This window comes from Diceros bicornis, chromosome X (genome assembly GCF_020826845.1).
Source record: "Diceros bicornis minor isolate mBicDic1 chromosome X, mDicBic1.mat.cur, whole genome shotgun sequence".
NCBI classification, from domain to species: domain Eukaryota; kingdom Metazoa; phylum Chordata; class Mammalia; order Perissodactyla; family Rhinocerotidae; genus Diceros; species Diceros bicornis.
Window position 1 is genome coordinate 103,753,603 of NC_080781.1, and position 22,386 is coordinate 103,775,988.

Here is a 22,386-nt window from a genome sequence, read left to right on the forward strand (position 1 = left end):
CAAGATGTTGACTATGGAGGAGAGGAGTGAGAGGCTGGAGAGGCAGGGTGCAGCTTACCACACCCTGAGTGCTATGGTAAAGAGGCGGATTTTACACTGGAGAAGATTCAGATACCTAGTGGACATGAAGCCAGGGATGACAGAATGAAGCTGGTATTAAGAAAGAAACTGCTGTGTGGCAGGTGGGAAATTGTTTGGAGGAGAGACAAGACTGGAGGCAGGGAGACCAGTTAAGCATACAGCAGTTCTTGGAAGAGGTGACTTAGGCCTCAACCAAGACAGTGGTGTGTGTGTGTGTGTGTGTGTGTAGGACTGACAGGGTTGAGTGAGAGACTGGATGTGTTGCATGAGGGAGAGGGTGAGAGACCCAGATGAGTCCTAGGATTCTGGCTGGTGTCATTTACCGAGACGAGGAATTAAAGGGGAAAAAGGTTTGGGGTGGGGATATGGAGATAAGAAATTTAGTTGTAGGCATTGTGTTTGAGAGGCTTGTGGCACAATCAGGTGTACTCAGGAGGCATCTGGAGTTGAGGGCCAGGACCTCAGAAGGAGATGCAGGACTGCAAGTTAGCTTCTTGCCACTTGCACCCTTTTTCTTTCACAAGTCCAGTGCTCTCGGAATGATGCTTTTCCAATTGCTTCCCTCGACACTAGATGAGGGCCAGGTACTCCCAGTATGGAATACTGAACTCAAACCACCAAAAATACTGTCATGTGGTTGTCAGCAAGGACAATGAGGTCCCCTTGAATTTTATGCCCAGGAAAAAAATACATATATCTACATATATTTAAGCTGAAGAATAGCAATGGCATCTCTTGAAAATCAGAAGGAAAAGGGTGAAGATAAGCTGATGCCATAATTTACATCAGGTATATAAACGAGCTTGCTTTCCCCTTCTCTAAAAGCTAAGTCTTTCTGATGCTCTGAGTAGCATATATTTTAGCAGGCATTATAAATGCCTGAGATGAGGTGTTTAAAAGAAAACACAAATCTGAGTCAGACCTCTACAAAGAAAAAGAATTAACACTTAGAAGAAAAGCTGAGGTAACATTACTGCTGATTTGGCCCCAGCATGGCGATGCTTCTCCATACCTGACACCCCAAGATATAATTTCATGTATGACAGGTGCCCATTGTTGTCAATTGTCCCTGCTGGGCAAGTGATGGGAGCAAAATGTCAGTTGGCAACAGGGGTGTTAATAATCACTACAAACTTGCAAGGAGGCGTTTCATAAACTTCCTCAGCAGAGGTCACATGAAAGGGTAATTGGCATGGACCTGGCCTCCTAGAAGGTACCTTGCATTCAGGTGTTCAATTCTGTCAAAAGCTTTGATGGGAACAAATGCAGACTCCTGGTGCTCGCCACTACAAAATTGCTCTTTATATTGAAAATAGGTTGGTGTGCGTTCTGTCCCTAGAGTAATGCAGAAGAGGAAGCAGTTCCTAGTCAAGAGGCATTAGCAAGGTGACCAGTTGCCATTATACACTCCTGGTTGGCTTAATCAAAATCAACTATCTCTTTGTTAACCCATATTGGCCTCCTTTTCCTTTCAGCTGAGTCTGGTTTTCCCATCCAAGATTTTGCCCTGAGTTCTGGGAAGAGAGGCAAGGAGTGTGGCCTAGTGGAGGGGGTGGGTGCTGCAAAATGGGCAATGGAATGAGCCAACAGTTTTCAAACTCTGTTCATTAAAACATCATCATGGCCAATACATTTGGGCAAACCTCTCCCTACATTGGAGAGTCACAATGGAAAGTCCCTGAGAAGTCAAGCAGTGAAGAAACCTTTTTAATTTTGTCTTAGCATCTCCCAAACTCATTCCATCATAGATCCTGTTTTCATATCTATTAACATCCCTGTGAACTGTGGTTATTTGTCACCCATTTTAGGAAATGCTGCTAAAGGCAAATAATAGGGGTAGGCTACATAGCATTGTTTTTTTCCCTCTCTATTGGTGCAACTTGGGGTCAAGCAGAAACTCATTTTTTTTCTGGCCTTTGTTATTGAACACATTTCTAGAATGTCTGAGTCCACTGAACTGCCTTAGTTTATAGAGTTAAAGGGAAAAATTATATCTTAGTTTAATGACTAAGAATCTCTCATGACCTTGGGGTCATCACTGTGAATACCAGTGATAAGTGGCACTCTGCAGAATTGGGGATAGAGAAGGACAAGGTATAGGATACTGAGTCCAGGGTAAGCCCAGGACCACTCCTGAAACCTAACAAATTTCCTGACATATGCTTATTTTCTTTCTCTTGTCTATTTCCCCTAACAGTCATTTGTCAGAAAATAAAAGCCATTCTGGAGCCTTAAAGGTCCTAAAGAAGTAAGTGTTGAGTTTAGAAAGAAAAGGCACAGGAGTTCCATGTGTCCAGAGGCAGTGGTCTCCTGGACAGAGAGTCACGAGCTGTCGCCTGTGTCCCAAGTAGGAATGGGAGACAATTCCAATTAGTGCTTGGTGCCCTTTGGCCCACCTGAAACCTTAAATTAATCCCAGAATGTGAGCTGCCTCTAATCTTGCCTGTAGCCTGCCCCCTCTCTAGCTTACTCCTGTGAAAGGTGAAAGGGGATGCAGTCATCACTGGGAGGTGCCCACAGGCTTTTGCCGTAAGCCCTAGTCTACGCTCTATGTAGGGCAGTGATAAAGAAATTTTGTCCCTATCAGCACTCCAGCTTCTCTCCTACACTGTGTGGGCTCGAGCAATCTTACTGATTCCCATGTAGCATGTCCAGTTAACATTGCTTGAAGGGCAGATTTACATGCCTTCTGTTTTACAATACTAGGTATAGGAAACATTCCTCAGTCAGATACAATGTCCAGCCCCATAACATGGTCAGGTAAAAGAGATGCAACCACTTCACATAAAGCCTGTTCAAACACCAATTCTCTTACAAACTTTTACCTTATGTCCATTAATCCTCACATTCCTAACTCTAGCCTCCATTAGGCCATCATCAATGGGTTTTGGTTTTACAATACTAGAGAGGGGAAGTGTTCCCCAGCCAGACACAATATCCATTCCCATAAAACATCCAGGTAAAGGAGATACAACCTCTTTACATAAAGCCTGCTCAAACATTCCATCTTTCATAATCCTATCGACCCTTACATCTTTATATTCTCTCAGTCTAGTTGTAGCCTGAATCAGGGCTTCACCAATGGGTTTTGGTACTACAGTTCATGGGGCTCCTGTATCAAGGAGTCCTGGAAACTTCTCTTTTCCACCCCCTGACCATTTTACCCACTCCTGTGCAAAAGGCTTTGGGTCCCCAGTGAGGGGTCGAGCCAAGGGACCCTGGCCCTCTTGTCAGTCTTGAACTTGATTAATCCGCCGAACCACTGCCACAGTGATTGCTGGTCAGGTTTCTCATTGTAATCTCTGCCTTCTGGCTTTTTAAAATTCTCTAAACTGGGATAAATTGAGTGGACTTGTTTGGAGACCTTTAATGTTGGGGGACCAGCACGGGGTCCTTTTGTCCCCCCCAATCTTTGGTAATGCTATATTAAAACCTTGGTTTTAACCCCATCAATGACTGTTTTAGTCATACTATTTTTTTTTTTTGTGAGGAAGATCAGCCCTGAGCTAACATCCATGCCAATCCTCCTCTTTTTGCTGAGGAAGACTGGCCCTGGGCTAATATCCATGCCCATCTTCCTCCACTTTATATGGGACGCTGCCACAGCATGGCCTGACAAGTGGTGCGTTGGTGCGTGCCCGGGATCTGAACCCAGGCTGCCAACAGCGGAGTGCGCGCACTTAACCACTACACCGTGGGGCCGGCCCCGTCCCATTTCTTAATAACCATCTAAAGATTTCCACCCTGCTGGGACGAGTCCTGTGACTCGCCCCTTTCTGTTTCCTCCCTGTTTTGCTCCTATCAATGTTTGCTTTATTCGCCTTATTTCTTAAGAACTGTTTAAAAATTTCCATGTTTTTGGCCTCTTCCTATTCTCTTCTTAATTAACCTAATGATTTTATTAGCATCTGTAAAACCTATGAGGGTAAGCTGAGACAGGAAATTCAATAAGGCTTCCCAAACCGTCCCTCAGTTTCTCAGCAGTAAGGTTATATGGGGTGCTCATGTGAAAGGGTCCCCCTTAACCTTAGCATTTACCATGACCTGGGTAGCGGGCGTAGTCAGTGGATGAATATCCTGGTCATCATAAGGCCAGTCCCCCGTGGCTTGCATACGAAGCGGATCAGCTGCTTCATCTGGGGTGTTCCACTTGGCATTCATAGGGGGAGATGGACAGTCCCCTTTCTCAGCATAAACAGGCCTTACCGTGGCTTTTCTCCAGGCCACCAGGCTGGCTGTTCCCTCAGGAACAACCTCCTGTGTGTCTGGATCACATATAGCCATCTGTGTTGTTCCATAGGGAGCTGTGGGTCCTGCATCAACCCAAACACGCTCTTCCACTCTGCAGCATTCAAAACCAAAGACACAGCCCCTAAATCAGTCACTCTCACAACTCATTTCAGTAAAGGTCCTAAGGAAGCTGATGATACTGATCTACAAAATGAAACCATTCCTTCACACTATACTCCCTGTTTCAGTCGTTTCTTGGTTTTGCTCTCCCCCCATGTTGACTAACTTCTTGGTGACCACAGGTCTTAGAGGTATTTTCTATTGTCCCTGCACAATTTTTCCCTTGGGGGTGGGCTTTGAGGCTAGTGGCCCAAGTTCAGACCAACTCAAATCTGAGCTTGATTTAGCATCAAGGCCCAACCCAGCACTTTCTTTTGCTTTCATTTTAGCTATTATAGATAACAATAACCAAGGGATTTTATGTTTAGCATGCTTCTTATATTTTGCATTTCCTTATATATCCAATGAGCCAACTCCTTGGGAGTTGGGTTTATTGCCATTTCTAAATTTCATTGGTAATTTTTATCTTTAGGAACTGATTGCAGTGCAGCTGCAGTTTCATACCATGAATGACTAGGTAGCCATCCAGGGATCAAAGGCTCGTCATCCCCGCCCTTTTATTTTTTCTTTCCTCAAAGCACATGTTTCTGTGAGCCAGAGCTATTCTAGCAAATCACATTTCTCTGACACCAATTAAGGGGTTCTGAACTCAATTCCAACACTTGAGTATGGGGAGGTTTTCCTCCCACACCACCAATTCTCAGACACTAGTTGGGTCTCCTACAATTCAACTCAATTCTGACACTACCGGGAGATAGGGTCAGATTCCATGGCTTAAGGGCTCAGTCCCACAAGACTACCTCCCCGCTACTTCAGATGCCAATTGCAAGTTCAGGTTGTCACCTCTGCTTCTGATTGACCAGCTATAGATCTGAGGTTCCCATGACCCTCTCCTTGGGTTTGATTAACTTGCTAGTGTGGCTCACAGAACTCAGAGAAACATTTTATTTACTAGATTACTCGTTTATCATAAAAGGATATGTAACTCAGGAACAGCCAGATGGAAAAGATGCATAGTGCAAGGTATGGGGAAAGGGCACAGTGCTTCCATGCCCGCTCCGGGTGCCCGACTCTCCCTGCATCTCCACGTGTTCACCAACTAGGAAGCTCTCTGAATCCTGTCCTTTTGGGTTTTTATGGAGGGTTCATTACATAATCACGATTGATTAAATTCTTTGGATTGGTGATTAAACTCAATCTCCAGGCCCTCTCTCCTCCCCAGAGGTCGAGAGTGGGGCTAAAATTTCCAACCGTCTACTGACATGGTTGGTTCTCTTGGCAAGAAGCCCCTATCATCAGGTGCTTTCCAGAAGTCACCTCATTAACATGACAAAGGACGCCTTTATTGCTCCCATCTCTTAGGACATTCCAAGACTTTTAGGAGCTCTGTGCCAGAAATAGGGATGAAGACCAAATACATATTTCTTATTATAAATCATAATATCACAGAGTGCATTAAGATATTTTTGTATCCTTCCTTTTTCTTTGTTCTTGATTCAGAATAGTTAAGTCAGCTTTGGTAATCACTTGTTCAGAGGAATAGCCTTGCTGTTTCATTTCCTTGGTTAGTGATGCTTTTTTGAGTGAGGAATTATTCACCCCCTTCCCATTAATTCCTTTAAGAATATGGGATGCTACCAAAATAGTTTAGAACTAACTCTTTAGATGAGTTCCTGGGAGCCCATGTGTGTGTTTGTCTCTTTCCTCCCTCATCTAACTCCACTTCCTTTCCTAGTCTTCTGTAGAGAGGGAAGGAACTTCCTCCACTTCAGACCCTTCGTTTTCATCCATAAGTGAACTTTGTGTGCACTGTCGAGAGACAGTGATGAAGCTGTGGACTGAAAACAGAGCAAAGAAGGAGAAGGCAGAAAAAAGGCAAAAGAGGAGAGGGGGAAGACTTACGTGGAGAAGGCATTGTTCTGTTTCTCACATCGGATCCCCTTGCAGTTATTCGGCTCATCGATGGCTCTGGTCTCATAATAAAAGTAAAGCTGGTTCAATCCATTGGCAAAAGCCAGCAGTACCAGGCAGTAGATAAAGAGGAATTTGAGGATATCAAGCAGCATGCGCCCCAAAGAGATCTGCAGAGGCCCTAAGTGGGAGTTGGCTGTGAACAGGGATATGAGACGCAGCGAACTTAAAATGTTGGATATTGCAAAGAGTGCCTCTGCAATCAGAGTCGGGTGCCACATTTCCCATTCTTCCCTTGGACGAGAACCATTATACTGAAAGAAACAACAAGTGCACAAGATGAGAGGTACAGTGAGCATTTATAAAACTTTCACCTCTTTCCCCCCTTCTGCACCCAAAAGAAAGCCACCAAAGTAAGCATCAAACATTCATTTATACAATGGGCCCCATGCATGGCACTATTTGTCTTTTTTTCCCACCCGATCAATACATGATGCTAATAAGTCTCTTCCTCCCACTCTCATCCAAATATATGCCCAGTATATACGCATAGAAAAATGAATTTCGGAGCAATCATCTGGAGCAAACACCTGTGGTTTACCAATAGATATTTTCTAACTGTGAGTTTACCAGATTATTGGGGAGCATCACTGGAACAGAACCACTGGTATGCCCAAGGTAGTGGGGACAATTTGCTCTGCTTCCTAATGAGATTTCAAATTAGATTTACCTCCCAACCCCCCATTCTGTTCTGAGCATCACAGACAACTTGTAGTTACTGAAGGACAGGGATAGGTTCAGCCTCCTCAGTGTGCAGTGCTCATCCTGACTGCCCTGCTGACTGTGGTTTGGGGCTGACGGAGCATCCTTACAGGGTCATTACTCAGGTTTCTGCTGAATTTTTGACAGTCTGTAATGTACACCATACTATTACAAATCGCATGTCAACCCTCCAGGTAGTGAATTTAGTACTGCCCACACAGTGGTGTATGGATGTATTTTATTGTTCCTTTGACAGCCCTACAAGTTCGAATGTTCCTCTAGCACAAATGAAGAACCAGAGGGTTGAAGGAGGGGAAGAACCAGTATTTCTGGGGCTCGTTGCAGATTTCTCAGCCTGTCCTGGACTTTCGGCTCCTGGAATTTGGGGGTTGTCTCATAGAAAGATGGCTTCATTGTGAGACCTGAGCTCCAATTTGGGCTTTGTCACTTAAAACTGCCTCTATCTCTCAATTTCACCGTAGAATGAGGATGTTATCTACTCCTACCCACTGCACACGTTTGTCATTATGTATCCATATGTGAAAGTCTGTGTATCCCATAAGGGGAGATGTTATGGAAATACAAGAAATTGCTTATTACCTTCCCCAAGACAGAAGTAGATTTTGCCTGGAATTCAGTCTGAAGCATATTGCCTTGAGCTCTCATCTAAATATCACAATTTCTCAGGACTAAATGTAAACAACCTTCCTGAGAAAATGTTGCATTGGGGGCCAAATTATATTGTTAGCATTTCTAAAATGTGCTTCGGTTCCAACAACTGAAGAAACTGGTGTTAAAATCATGTGTGTATATCCCATATTCTTTACTGTCAGAGGAGTTTGGAGAAACCTTGCCACACTTGTGCTTCTGTTTCACATAGACTTGAGGTGGCCAATCAGCTTTATAAACTCTTGGCCAAATCTTGTAGCTCTACATTTTTCTTTCCAAAAAAACATTTGCTGCATTGCTGTGAGGGGTGGGCATTGTTATGCCTATTTTACAAGTGGACGAACTAAAATCCAGAGAGGCAGAGTGACTTGCTTAAGATCACACAGCAAGTTGGTGGAAGAGCCAGGACTAAAACTCAGGTCTCTAAACACTCAGTCTAGCAATATTTCTATTAAATGTTACTTACATGATAGTTGATATCACAGCATATATGTTAGATAGGCCTTTAAAGGTTTTGAGGTATATGTGAGAAATGGAGTCTCTGATGATAACAAAACAGATCTATGTTTTAAAACTAGAGATTATCAACTGGAACATGTATAGCTCATAATTTAGGGTTTTTTCTCTGCACAGCCACAACTGTAACCACAGGGAAGTCTACTACACATGGGATGGTGAATCTGGATTTGCAGAATACACACAAGTGTGAAAGATGATTCTTATGGCAAATCTATGCTTTGCATATATGCCTTTGTAGAAAGATATTATAGAATATGAGACCAGAGAATAGACTTAGAGCTCATTTAGCATAGAGGTCAGCAAACTTTCTGTCAAGGGCCAGATAGTACATATTTTCGGCTTTGTGGGCTATGTGGTCCCTGTTGCAAGTACTCAACTCTTTCCTTGTAGAACTAATAGACAATATGTAAACAAATGAACGTGGCAGCAGGGCATATTTGGCCTGCAGACCATAGTTTGCTGACCCCTGATCTAATACAAGTTGTTTTCAAACTGTGCTCCTTAAAGCCTGAGGATTCAGTGGCGGCATCTGGTGGCCACTGTGGGAACCAAAGAGGAGGCCTAGAAGATTCATTGCTTAATCCAAATTCAGTCCTTTGAGCTCTTTAATACACTGAAGTTCTGCATAAGTTTTAACTTCAAGATGTGGTTCTGTGGAAAAAATTAAAGAGTTGAAAGCCACTTATCTAGTCCAATCTTCTTATTTTTTCAAAGGCAGAATCTAAGGCTTGGAGGGGTAGAAGGATGGCCTATGGTAATCCATGTGAGTATCAGAGCAGAGATTAAATTCAGTTTCCTGACTCTTGAGGTAGTGATATTGGGAGGAAAGTGGTTTTTCTTATATTCTTTGAGATAGAATGCAGCTTGAAAATTGGACTCTATGCCTTTCAAAGTGGGCTCAAAAGCAAAATATGAAGAGGGACAGCCTAATGTGGGGACTCAATAGTAATAAGAATGGGGGGATTGTGTCTTCAGCCAAGAAAGGACCACAATTCAGTTGGTATCAAAGTTCAGATTTAGTATGGAAGTAAGGTGGTGGTAGGATAAATCTAGGTGGTGCTATCCCAGAAAACAATTCTCCATTTGTAAGGTTATTTGGGGGCACTGAGGGCCAATCTTATGTGTATTTGTTCCTTTTGAGTACTTTGGTGTGTGCCTTTTGGTTCCTGTTGTTGAAGACCACGTGAGGTGGAGTATATATATTGTTGACTAATTTTCACTCTAATAAAGGATCTTCTTTAAGGCTAGCTTATCCCACAGCACTTCTGTACTGCCTCAGTACAATGGTAATCTGAAATGTTTCAAGGGGCCTGGGGACCAGCTCTTGTGGCTTCACCTCATAGATGTTGGCTCAACCTACTTGGAGAAGTTCATCTCAGACTGGTGTGCCTCTGTAGATGAGTGGATCAGACTGCCCGTTTACAATTTCTCAATGCAAATCCAAAGTCTGCATGTGGCAAGTCTTGCTTTGTAAATTCTCCTTTTTTGAGAAGGATTCCAACTTCTTGGCAAATGTCTCCTTTGAGTTAAGTGTTTGTCAATTGAGGGGCATTTACTCAGCTTAGTAGAGCTGATTTATCTTTACACTCTGTGGTGGGGAGGTGTCTACCTCCTTGGAAGCCTTGCCAGTCAAGTTGGAAGGTTATGTGATTAGCTAATGTTGGGCATCTATAGACATATTTTCAAATCCCCAAGAGTTAATTCTTTTCTTGATCATTTATTCTAAACTTTCTTGTTTAAGCAAAATGCACCAATTTCTAGATTGATAATTTATTGTCCCTCCAGGGTATAAATACCACTTCCAAAGGAAGAAATGTGGTTTTTTTAGGCAAACAGTGTTACTTAGTCAGCAGAGTGCCAGAATGACATGGATTTCATCCAGGCACATTAAAGAGAGATTCAAATATTTTCCTCACCAGCTTTTTCTTGTAAGGAAGTTGTAAGTATGTGTTAAACGATCACCACAAGTATAAGGCATACTCTTGGGCTTCTTTCGAAAGTGTTTCATGACTGCATTCAATATTCATGCTCCATATAACTAACTCCCAAGGTCTTAAAATTTATGCAATATGCATATTAGAGATATAAAAATAAACTAAGTTGTTGGAGATTTGGGGAAGAGCCATATTCTCATTCTAAAACTCCTTAATGTAGGATTTAGTGCCAAAAAGCTTGACTGAGTAGACAATCTTGAAGACTGAATTGTCAGCCTTTCCTCATGCTAGAAAAGTTCAACTCAGGGTAGAAGGAGCACAGCCATTCTACTATCTAATGAGCACCAAACCTGAACTTGGAGCCTGTGACTACCCAATGTGAGGTGTTGGACATGAAATTATTTTTCAGAATAATTCAGGCTGTACCTTGTGTGGGAAAAGCATCAAGGTGGGGTGTGTGTGTGTGTGTGTGTGTGTGTGTGTGTGTGTGTGTGCATACATTATCTGAATTGGTAGAGAGACATAGGTTGGGCAATACTCAAAAAGCCAGATTCATAACAGCTTGAATGATCATCCTGGTGGCAGAGACGATTAAAGAAATATGTCCCCTGCAGTGAAGTTTCTAGGGTCCTGCTACCTGTCATATGAAGAACACTTGAGCAAAGTGTGAATATTTAGCTTTCAGAAGACACAACTCAGCGGGTTAGGGAGAGGACTTCATATTGGAAGCACTATTATGGAGAGGGAACAGCCTTGTTCTGTTTGACCCCACAGGGAAGAAGGATTACTAATGGATGTGTCACAGGGAGAATAATATTAGAAAAGTATAAAGTAGCACTTTCTAATGAAGTGGTAAGAATTGAGAGAGGCTTTTGGAGACAGTGAATTCAGGAATTTTTCTGTCCCTGCTCTAGGCAAGTGTCAGTGGGCCATCCTCTTGGCAAGGATATTGTAAAAAGAATTTAAACACTGACTGGATGGGTGGGAGGCTGAAGATCCTTTTAGTCTCAGAGTTGAAGAAGCTAAGGATTCATTTGAAAATTGCTCCATTCTCCACTTTCTTTGCTTAGGTGGACACTGCTTACAAACCATTGAAGGAATTCTGTTTATATGGTACTTTCCCACATGGATTGGAGTGTTATCAGCCCTTTCCCTCAAACCCTTTATACTCCCAAGGCTAAAGCTTAATGTAACCAAAATCATTGCCTGAGAAAAATGGCAGACATTCCAAGTTACCTTGACATAAGCCACAATCTTCAAGGAAATAGTTGCCAGGTAGAGTGAGTTCATTGCAAAATCCATCAGGTTCCACCAGTCATGGATGTATTCAGTAAATCCACCATCCCACATTTCCTTAATCTCCCCCCAAATGAAACCTGAAGAATGGAAGCAAAAGGTTTATTTCTATACAGGGTCAGAATAGTCATCATAGTAGGATTCCCCCAAGTAAAGAAAGATGAAATCAATGAGTGAATTGGGATCAGTGAAGTGGAGCTCTAGAGATAATGATCAGTTACCTCTCTCTCTTTCCTACCTCATCTCTCAGTTTTGAACTTGCTAAACCTGATAGGCTTAACCTGAAGATGCCCATATGTTACACTTTTCTGGATACTACTCACTTTCAGCATTGTTACTACAGTTACTGGAATGCTGTTGCAATTTTGGGTGCCTGATTCTACCCTCTTTCCATTTTAGAGTGGGAGTAATTTCATCAATAAATTAACTAGGTTAATATTATCCCATAGTCCTTAGTTTCTACTATGTGCTAGAGGGAAACCTTCCCAATGAGTTTTGAGGTGAGCAAGCTGACCATGGCCCAAATTACTGGATGTTGGGGCTGAAGCTAGGCAGTGGGGCCCGAAATAATTCAGAATTTTCTTTTCTCCTTTCTCCTCTCATTTTGTGGAGGTTTCATGGAATTCTGCCTGATAACAGATGGTTCTTTAGCCTTAGAATGTGAAAAGCAGTAAAAGGTGTGGCTGTGGTCAATGTCAGTGCTTCTCAGACTTTAAAGTGCATATGGATCACCCAGGGATCACGTTAAAATGCAGAGTCTGATTCCACAGATCCAAGGCAGGACGTGAGATTCTGTGTGTCTAACAAGCTCCCAGGTGATGCTGACATTGCTGGTTTGGGGACCACAGTTTGAGTAATAAGGACTCAGAGAATGGCAATGCATTGGAGGGTTCAGTGTAACCTAATTATGCCTGGAGACTACTGGTAAGGCTGCTTTTGCCAGGAATTCTGTGAATTTCCCAGGTTACCCTACTGATTGTGAACTCAATATCCAAATAGGATGTGGACCCTGAATAAGTACTGGGATTGTATGGAGTAGCCACGAGAAAGCAGCAGATCCAAGTGCCCTCCACCCCCAGTTATGGGAAAGAGGCCACTGAAGAGATTCATAGGCATTGCCCTGCCTAGCTTACCTGAGGCCCATTCTGACTGACATTTGGCTTTCCCTCTAAACCAATTGACAGACAGCTTCCTTCCCCTTGATGATGTTAAGTTAGCTGAAACAAGCCCTGGATACACTGCCTATCTCACTGTGAACTATGCAATACTGAGTGATCAGGGCCTGAGGAAGAAGGAACCACATTTTCAAGACATCCAATAAAGGGCCACCCTACTGCACAGAGGGAAGTTGCCCTAGTTCAGGGCAAGTCTGATTGCCTATTCCAGCAGTTTCTTTAGACAGGACCAGGAAATAGGCTGGTGATAGCTCCCAGTGCCTTTGACTTACCAAGAACCCATGGCAATATCATCCATTCCACGACAGTTGGAGGAGGGCCCTGCACATGGAGGTCTGTCCTGACGATGTGCTGAGAAGCCAGGAGAAGCATGAAGAGGAAAGTCAGATATGACGCTGTGTGGCAGATAAACTTGATAAAGGGTTTCTTGATGAACAGCCCAAGGTTGCTCCTGGGTGAGATCAGATAAGCTATAGACAGCATGGGAAACAGGAACCCAATGGTCATGCAGGTCAGAAGCTTGACTACCCAGTGTTTCCGTCGCCATCCAGGGAAGCCGTCATACCACAGAGTGGCAAGCAACTGTTGGCAATTGGGCTGAGCAACAAACTGGGAGAAGAAGAGAACAAGTTAGGCATCTAAGACGTCCAGGAGGAAGTCTACATTTATAATACCTTCCTAGTTTACAGCCAGCTGCATGGCCAATCTCCAGAAGAGGTGTGATTTTCAGGTTCCCGTGAATGGGCCCGGCCCCAGAGAGAGCTCTACATGTCAAGCTACAAGACTAGATTTTCCTTAGAGTTGATTATATGTTTCATATATTAAACAAAATCATTCTGTTCATGCCTCGTTATTTCCCCTTCCATCATGTTAGAGAAATGGTTCCCAAAACCTGGCTTTGCATTAGAATCATCCAGGGAATATTAAAAAATCCAGATTCCCAGGATGCACCACAGATTGACTAAATGAGCCTCTCTCTGGGGTATAGCCTGGGCAGCTGTTTTACAAAGTTCTCTTGGGAATTTACACGCCTCTTAGCAGAGAATCATGGGGATATTTCATTTCAAATTGATTCACATTTACTCATTCCCCCAGCCTACGTGAGGTCATAAACAAATGTTCACTTTGGGCAAACACAAATTGGCAGGGAATAAGCTCATGCCTGTGGCTATGGTTTGGAATGGAAATGAGTTCTCTTTTTAATTTTGTCTTTTTTCCCCTTTGGTTCTGAGCACCTCTTGGTTGGCTAGCAATGAATCAGGTTGCTACTTTTCCATCTATTTTACACCCTCTCTAGTCTAGACATGCAAAGGAGGAAAAAATATTTGGGGACCAATATTACAACATTGTAAACTAACTCAGCTGGGATTTTACTTAAAGGCAATCTACAAAGTGTCAGTGATTAATAGTTAAAAAATCATCAGCATTGCAAGTCACCCTCCAGCTGCTGCTTCCTGGTAAGCAACTCAATAAGGAGTACAACTGTCAGCCATGATTTTATATACTGCCTATATTTGACTACTCCAGCTCCCCATGGGAAAGGTTATATAGAGCTTCACCATATAGCTTACTAGTACAAAGGAAATAAATTTCTTCCATCATTTACCCAACACCCAAGGTAAACTAGCCCAACTTTATTGTTAATATGATTGTGAAGGTCACTTCACAGTCTCACAGATGTTTTTGGATTAGATACTACATGGTGGCTTAATTCTTTCCTTAGATGAATTCATTCTTTAGATGAAGAATGTCTTCATCTGAGGGATGGAGATAATAATAGCATCTACTATATAGGGTCGGTGTGAAAATTAAGATCAGTTACTACACGTGAAACACTTAGAATTATGCGTAGCACATAATAAGTGCTCATTAAATCTTAGCTGCATATATCATCATGCATGTGACAGGATCAGACTTAGACATTAGAAAGATCCTTGTGGTTATTGAGTGGAAAATGGATTAGGGGCAGAGGGTGGGCAAAACTAGAGGCAGGAAGGCCAGTTAGAAAGCTGTTGTCAACCTTGTACAAAATGATCGTGACTTGGACTAAAGTAATGGCAGTGGAAATGGAGAGACGTGCTCAGATTCAAAATATAGTGAGGAGGTGGAATTGGCAGGATGCAGTGACAGAGTGAAGTAATAGATGAGGTGTGAGGGTAAAGGGGAGAGAGATTCTCGTTTGGGTGAGCTGAGGGATAGTAGTGTCATTAACTGAGAGTGGGCACACTGAAGCTGGAACAGGTTTGTGGAGATGCATACATTTTTAGACCAGTTGAGTTAGATCTGTCTGTGGGACATCTAAATGGAGATATCCAGATTGATGTACTGATGTTATACAGCAGGGGTCGGCAAACGTTTTCTGTACAGGGCCAGATAGTAAATATTTGAGTCTTTGCAGGGCATATTGTCCCTGTCACAACTACTCAATTCCGCTGTTGCAGTGCAAACTCAGCCATAGACAATATGTAAGTATGTTAATGAACGGGCGTGGCAGTGTGCCAATAAATCTTTATTCACAAAAACAAGCAGCAAGTTGTAGTTTGCCAATCCTTGTTAACGGTATTGCTCCCTGCTGCAGCCAGAACCAAAAAGATATTTGGACCACTTTCAGCAATGGTCTTTATGACCTCCTGGGACTTCCCCTTGTGTATCCCCCAAGAACTCTGACTCCAGAAAGCACTTTCCCCGAAAGCAGAAATGCAGAGGTGAAGCTTCGTTTAATAGTGGATATTACCATCCAACCTTCATCTTCAATGTCTGTGCTCTGATTTTCGATTTGGCTGAAGATGGTAATTTTAAAGTTGGACAGGTTTTATTTTCCCTTTTTATATCTGACAAGAGTAACGTATGGAGGTGTGCATTCTGGTAGAACAAACTGCAATTAGAATATTATAAAATAAATTTTTAACCCACAATGTAGTATCTAATCCAAAAACATCTGTGGGCTTTGAAAGCACAATCCTGATTCCTGCTTGCACATTGAAGTTCAAATTTGACAGATTATTTAATCAATCTCTAATTGATTTCAAGAATGCCTCAGAAAGAGGGATTGCAGGATAAATAGCAGAGTGTGTACATGCTGTATGCTTGATTGCACTGAAAGCCAAACTATACAGAGCCTAGAGCAGTAGTTTTTAATTTCAATGAAGTCCAATTTATGTTTTCTTTTGTTGCTTGTGCTGTTGCTGCCATACCTAAGAAACCATCACCTGATCCAAGGTCACAAAGATTTACACCTATGTTTTCTTATTCATGTTTGATAGCTTGAGTTCTTATATTTAGGTCCTGATCCGTTCTGAATTAATTTTTGCATATGGTAAGAGGCCCAACTTCATTCATTTGCATGTGTGTATTCACTTGTCTCAGCAGCATTTTTTGAAAAGACTACTATTTCCCCATTAAATTGTTTTGGCACCTTTATTGAAAATCGACTAACCATAAATATAAGGGTTTAGTTTTGGACTCTTAATTCTATTCCATTTATCAATAAGTCTATTTTTATGCCAGTACCACACTGTCTTGATTACAGTAGTTTTGTAGTAAGTTTTGAAATTGGGAACCATGAGTGTTCCAATTTTTTTCTTCTTTTTCAAAATTGATTTGGCTATTCTGCCTCCATTGCATTTCCATATGAATTTTACGATCATCTTGTCAATTTACGCAAAAAACAAAAGCTAGGGTTTTGATAGGGATTGCATTGAACCTGCAGAACAATTTGATGAGTATTGCCATCTTAACAATGTTAAGTTTCCCAGTTCATGAGTGTGGGGTGTCTTTCCATTTGTTTGGGTCTTCAGTTTTCTTCAATAATGTTTTGCAATTTTTAGTGTACAAGTCTTACACTTCTTTTGCTAAATTTATTCCTTAGTATTTTATTCTTTTTGATGCTATTGTAAATGGAATTATTTTCTTAATTTTGTTTTTGGATTTTTCGTTGTTAGTGTACAGAAACACAATTGATTTTGTATGTTGATCTTGTATCCTGCAACCTTGCTGAAATCATTTATTATCCCTAACAGTGTTTTGTTGTTGTTTTTGATTCCCTAGGAATATATCATCAGCAAATAGAGACAGTTCTACTTCTTCCTTTCCAATGTGGATGCTTTTTATTTCTTTTTCTTACCTAATTGACCTGGCTAGAATCTCCACTACAATGATAAATAGAAGTGGGGAGAGTGGACATTCTTGTCTTGTTCCTGATTTTAGGGGAAAAGCTTTCAGTCATTCTCCATTAAGTGTGATATTAGCTATGGCCTTCATCAGGTTGAGGAAGTTCTAGCCCAGTTTTTTATCATGAAAGAGTGTTAGATTTTGTCAAATACTTTTTCTGTGTCAATTGAGATGATCATGTGTTTTTTTTTTTCCTTCCTTCTATTAATGTAATGTATTACATTGATTGATTTTGTTATGTTGAACCACTTTTACATTCCTGGGATAAACTCCACTTGGTCATGGTGTATAATCTTTTTTATCTATTGCTGGATTTAGATTGCTTTCTGTTAAGCCTATTGTTTGCCTCATCTGTTATCCACTGCCTCAGGCAGCCTTGATGTTGAAGAATGGCTGCTGATTTTTTCCAACAAATACACCTAGGGAAAGGGCCATTGGTTCTGACTCGGAACACATAAAAACAAGCCCTGTGAATGGAGCTTTTCTAGGGAGTTGCCAGACAGGTCAAATAATGACAATTCTCTAGGGATGAGTCTTTTTGGGGAGCTTCAAACTCAGTCTTCCCCTGCTCCGGTGGCTATCAAGCTGCTGCTTTTCAGTGACTGTGGTTCCAAGGCTGTCAGTTTTCGAGGCTACTGTGGAGCCAGGTAAAGGTAGATAGGAATTGGGCAAGTTAAAATACCACAAAACTTGTTCTTACCAAGATTCAGCTGTCTGTCTTGAATAATACTCCTCTAATTGTTGCAAGCCTTTGGTTAATTTCCAGAATTGTGAAAAAGTTGATTTTGAAAATTTTCCCAGTGTCTGGTTTGTTTTTGAAGGAGTGGGTTTTCAGAAGTCCTTACTCCATCATTCTGGAAGTGCTATCCCTCGTGACTTTTTAACTTTTCAAGAAGGGAAGTGATGTTGTATTCATGTGTAAATTAGTGCAAATGATAGAGTCATTTCCCCTCCTCCTGGCTTCCCTCCCCAAGGGGCCTCAATAAAACAAAGTTTGAGCTGTATAGGAGCTTCTTAAAAGCCAGAAGACTGAGTGTTGCTCAAGGACTGGGAGCATGTTGTAGTCTCCATTACATTCCCAATATTTTGCAAAATGCCTGGGACAAGGTAAACGCTGAATAAATATTTGTTGAATGAGTGATTGAATAAATAGGTCTGTGCTGGGCTAACCTTGGTGGAACACTCTCTTTCCAAAGCCTGCTGTCTTTGGTATATGTAGAGGGTAAAGCCTGGTAGCTAAGACAAGTCTCCTGGGACTTACAATAAGACCTACTCTTCACAGAGTCAGACCCACTACCATACCATATTGAGCTCTTATAATGTGCCAGACACTGTACCAGATTTTTCACATGCATCATCTCACAGCAACCCTAAAGGCAGATATCAGTATTATATCCATTTTACAGATGATGGGACTGAGCCCAGGCTCATATCCTGGAGCCCTGGTTTGGCTGACTCCATAGACCAAGCTCTTAAACACCGTATTCTGGCAATCCATGGATGGTGTAATCTGAGGCTTGCAGATCTGAGGCCAGTGTCTTCCCCATTGGCCTTGCCACAGTGATTGAAATGCCCACATCACTTATTGCTTTGGGTTAAGGCATTTAAGTTATATTCATGTTTGTAGGAAGTGGTACTATATGAAACTGCTAACTACCCTTAACAGTTTAAAGTGAGTATATCATATTAGCCAGTGATCTAGCTATAAGGGGCCTGCCGGCCAGCAAAATGCAGAAGCAATGGGGCCCTCTCCAGGTCTGGGATCCTGAGTGGCAGCTAGGAAAGGCAGGAAGAGTGACACATTGCTAAGGACATGGGGGAAACACTGAAGATCTTAGCCTCCTGGTTTAGCCCCAGGCCAGATCTGCATGGGACTCACCTTTTCAACCTGTCTAAATCTTTTCTTCATAAACCTGCTAGGGCCCTCACTGCGATTTTTTTTTCCCCTCTGCAATGCTTCATTTCTCCAATGCTCCCAGGCAAGAACTGAAAATTAATGTTTTCCTTACTGCATAGGACTTTTGGAAAAGCCCTGGCTTTTTTCCTTTTAACATAAAGCTGTGTTTTTAATGGAGGGGCTCAATAGCTCTTTGCCTTTCCAAAGAATAATTCTTGATATCAATGATCTCAGGGTCTACTGGAAAGAGCCCACGCTTCCCCCAGACAACTAGCAAAACCACTTTGATTTCACCTCAGCAGAGCTCTGACTTCATTCATTCAGTGAGAAAATTATCTCCCTAGCTCCTTACCAGTACACTGTATGCAACTTTGGTTCCTACAGCTGTCTAAATAATCACGTGGCTGTATTGCCTGATTCACACGCTGAACCCAAGGCAGAACAAAATTTGACTTGCTCATTGCCAAGGGAATGCAAGATCAATGTGATTCAATTTAGGCATTTCAACAAGTATTTCATACACCTGCTCTGTGCCCAGTGCTGTGTGGCGCGTGGGGAGAGGGTCGCAACAAGAGAGACTGAGGGTGATTCTGGCTTACAGGATCTCATTGAGATACCAGCCAAACTCGCGTGAAACAAGTAACAGGACAATAATATTTGCGTTCAGACGTCCACACAAGCAGTACAGATGGTAAAAGTATCAGGTTCCCAGACGGTTGGCTCTCATAGGCTGGTGAAGGCTACTCCCCTCCAAATTGAAAGATTTTGCCAAGTAAGGACATGAAAAAAACCCATGCCCCTTCGATCTCCTGTTACCACCATTTTATAAAAAGAAAGGTCAGAATAAAGTATAGTCAGTCAAACTGGAGCCGCTTAGTGTTAGTTATGAGGCATCACAACTTAGGAACTCAGGGCATTCAGAGATGGGACAAATAAGCAAGCTCTAGAGTCAGAAGGAAAGGCTGCAGAGAATCATTAAATCAGAGAACCTCACTTCCTTCTGGAAGCCTTTCCTGATTGCCCCAGCCAGAGGCGATCCTTCCTCCTTGAGCTCAGACCACTTTGCTTCTTCCTTGTGGTACCTCTTAGAGCCTACCTTGTGTTACACTTACTTATGTGTAGAACCCACAACTCGGCCTTATTATTAGATGGTAAGCTTCTGAAGGGGAGGGACGATTTTCTATGTGTCATTTCATACCCCAAAGGGCTTTGCAGGCATTTACTGTATTTGTTAAAGTCAGAAAATACTCTTCTCTGCCTCTTTGCTAAACTTCAGGCCTGAATGTTCAACTCCCAGTGGGCATTTCAAACACATAACTCAAACAGAACTCTTTCCCCCTAAAGTCCTCCAAAACACACACACACACACATTTCTTTTTTCACCTTGCATTCTGTGTGCTCAAGGTATTTCTTTAGTAGTGGTCGTAATAGTCACAGATTAAATGCACACAGAACTTCCTATGTTTTGGATACTTTTAAAAGCACTTTATGGTACATATATACAATGGAATATTATTCAGCCACAAAAAATGAGCAAATCCTGCTATTTGTGACAACATGGATGGACCTTGAGGGCATTATGCTAAGTGAGATAAGTCAGAAAAAGACAGATACTGTATGATCTCACTTATATGTGGAATCTAAGAAAAACAGACAAACAACAAAAAAGGATGAGATTTATGGTTACCAGAGGCAGATGTGGGGGTGAGGGGAGAAGGAATTGGAGGAAGGTGGTCAAAAGGTACAAACTTCCAGTTATCAGTACTAGGGATGTAATGTACAGCCTGATGACTCTAGTTAACACTGCTCTATGGCATATTTGCAAGTTAAGAGAGTAAACCAGAGAGTTCTCACCACAAAGAAAAAAAATGTTTTTCTTTTCTTTTTTTGCTTTTTCTTTTTATTGTATCTATATGAGATGGTGGATATTAACTAAACTTACAGTGGTAATTATTTCACAATATATGTAAGTCAAACCATTATGCTGTACACCTTAAACTTATACAATGGCATATGTTGATTATGTCCCAATAAAACTGGAAAAAATAGGAAGGAAAAAAGCACTTTATATGTATTAAGAAACCCAGGAGGTTAATACTATATTTACATTCATTTTACAGATGAGAAAACTGAGGCTCAGAGAGGTTAAATAGTAATAATAATGACAATTAACATTTGAGTGCCTACTGTGTGTCAAGCACTGTAGTAAGTGCTCATTTAAGAGTAATGCGCTCAGGATAGACTTCCTTGTTTATTGATTGATTCCCCACTCTCTGAGGGGGCAACAGAAGGCGAGGGAAAGTCCCCTGGTAGGAGCAGAGGATCTAGAGGTTGGAGTGTGCTCCTGAGAAGTAAGCCAGGCTGTGAGGCAGAGAAAAAAGCCAGTAGCAGTGAGCTTCCAGTGGTTCTATTAGGAACAGGCAATGGTCAGAGGAGAAAAATCTTTAACTCCCACAATCCACCCTGTTGCCTGCCATGGAGGCTGTCAGTGAGAAAAAAATTATATCAAGATAAAACATGTCAGTCCCATGCTGAGTCACCTAACTGGTTATTTTCAGATGATTTTAAATTGTTGGGTGTGCACAAAAGTGTAATAGGTGAGACTGGAAGAAAAGTCACCTTGACCTACATTCAACATTCAAAGGTTTGCAAAGCAGTACAGGCCTGTTGTTCTCTGATCTAATTGGCAATGAGTTATCTTTGTGTGTTTCCTAAAAGAGATCAGCTGACTTCAAGCTGGGAGACTTACAGCTGTAAACACTTCTTCTTTAGTTCATTTAGAGGAAAAGAGAATCTGAAAAGTAAGAATGAGTCGCCCCCCCCCCCCCCAGGGGAGGTGAGATCGGGAAGAAAAATCGAGTTCCGGCTATGGCAGGATCTGAGATAAGGGCCATTCTCGGTAGTTTGAAAAAATCTACTGATCTTTCCAGAACCTCATTCTGCTCCCTCAGTGAATGGCTGCACATTGGAATAGGCCCAACTTTCATTGCATTAGATGTCAGTTCTTCCAACGAGTCCAGTTGTGTGGAAGGGTGTATTTAAACAGCCAGCCAGCAGAAATGTCCTGAGATAGAATGAGTTTTGTTGGTTTGTTTTGTAGTTGCCAATCAAGCTTGGCTCTGAAGAGGAGAAAAATGCTCAAAAACGAAATCTGTGGCAATGCAAAATTTCCCGAAGAGGGAGGAGAAATGTTCAAAACACCTTCCTTCCCTCACCATGGCAGTGAGCCTGCTGAGCCATACCTTCATTAAGCGGTTCAGCTTTTTACCACTGTGGCAGAAATTTGAGACAAAGAAACAAAATTTAGCAAGTAGTTTAGGCCCAGATTATGACTGGAAGTAGCCCCTACATTTCACATGTAGTCTCTAACACAATTTGATATTTACTCACTCAGATCACTAATCCATGGTGAATTTTTTTGAGAAAGGATACCAGTGTTTACCAGGGATTACTGAGTCATTTTGTATTCAACTGGCTGTTGTTGCAACTAGGTAGCCAACTTGGTTCCGGAGCTGGGATACCAATATCAATGGCAACACAGGTGCAGACTCACAAAATAAGTCAACTGGCAGTCATACTTCTAATTTCAAACTAGAGCTAAGCTCAATAATTTGAACTAAAC

At 41.9% G+C, this 22,386-nt stretch overlaps 1 protein-coding gene across 2 annotated transcripts in view; it reads right to left on the bottom strand.

Annotated features, from left to right (window-relative positions):
- Nucleotides 1-22,386, bottom strand: part of TRPC5 (transient receptor potential cation channel subfamily C member 5) — a 133,951-nt gene that overhangs the window by 41,664 nt on the left and 69,901 nt on the right. For both annotated transcript variants that reach the window (XM_058536539.1, XM_058536540.1), the window contains exons 3-5: nt 12,970-13,306; nt 11,463-11,602; nt 6,334-6,656 (exon numbers count right to left, since the gene is read on the bottom strand). In XM_058536539.1, coding sequence (XP_058392522.1) covers nt 6,334-6,656; nt 11,463-11,602; nt 12,970-13,306 — 800 coding nt within the window. The remainder of the gene's footprint in view (nt 1-6,333; nt 6,657-11,462; nt 11,603-12,969; nt 13,307-22,386) is intronic.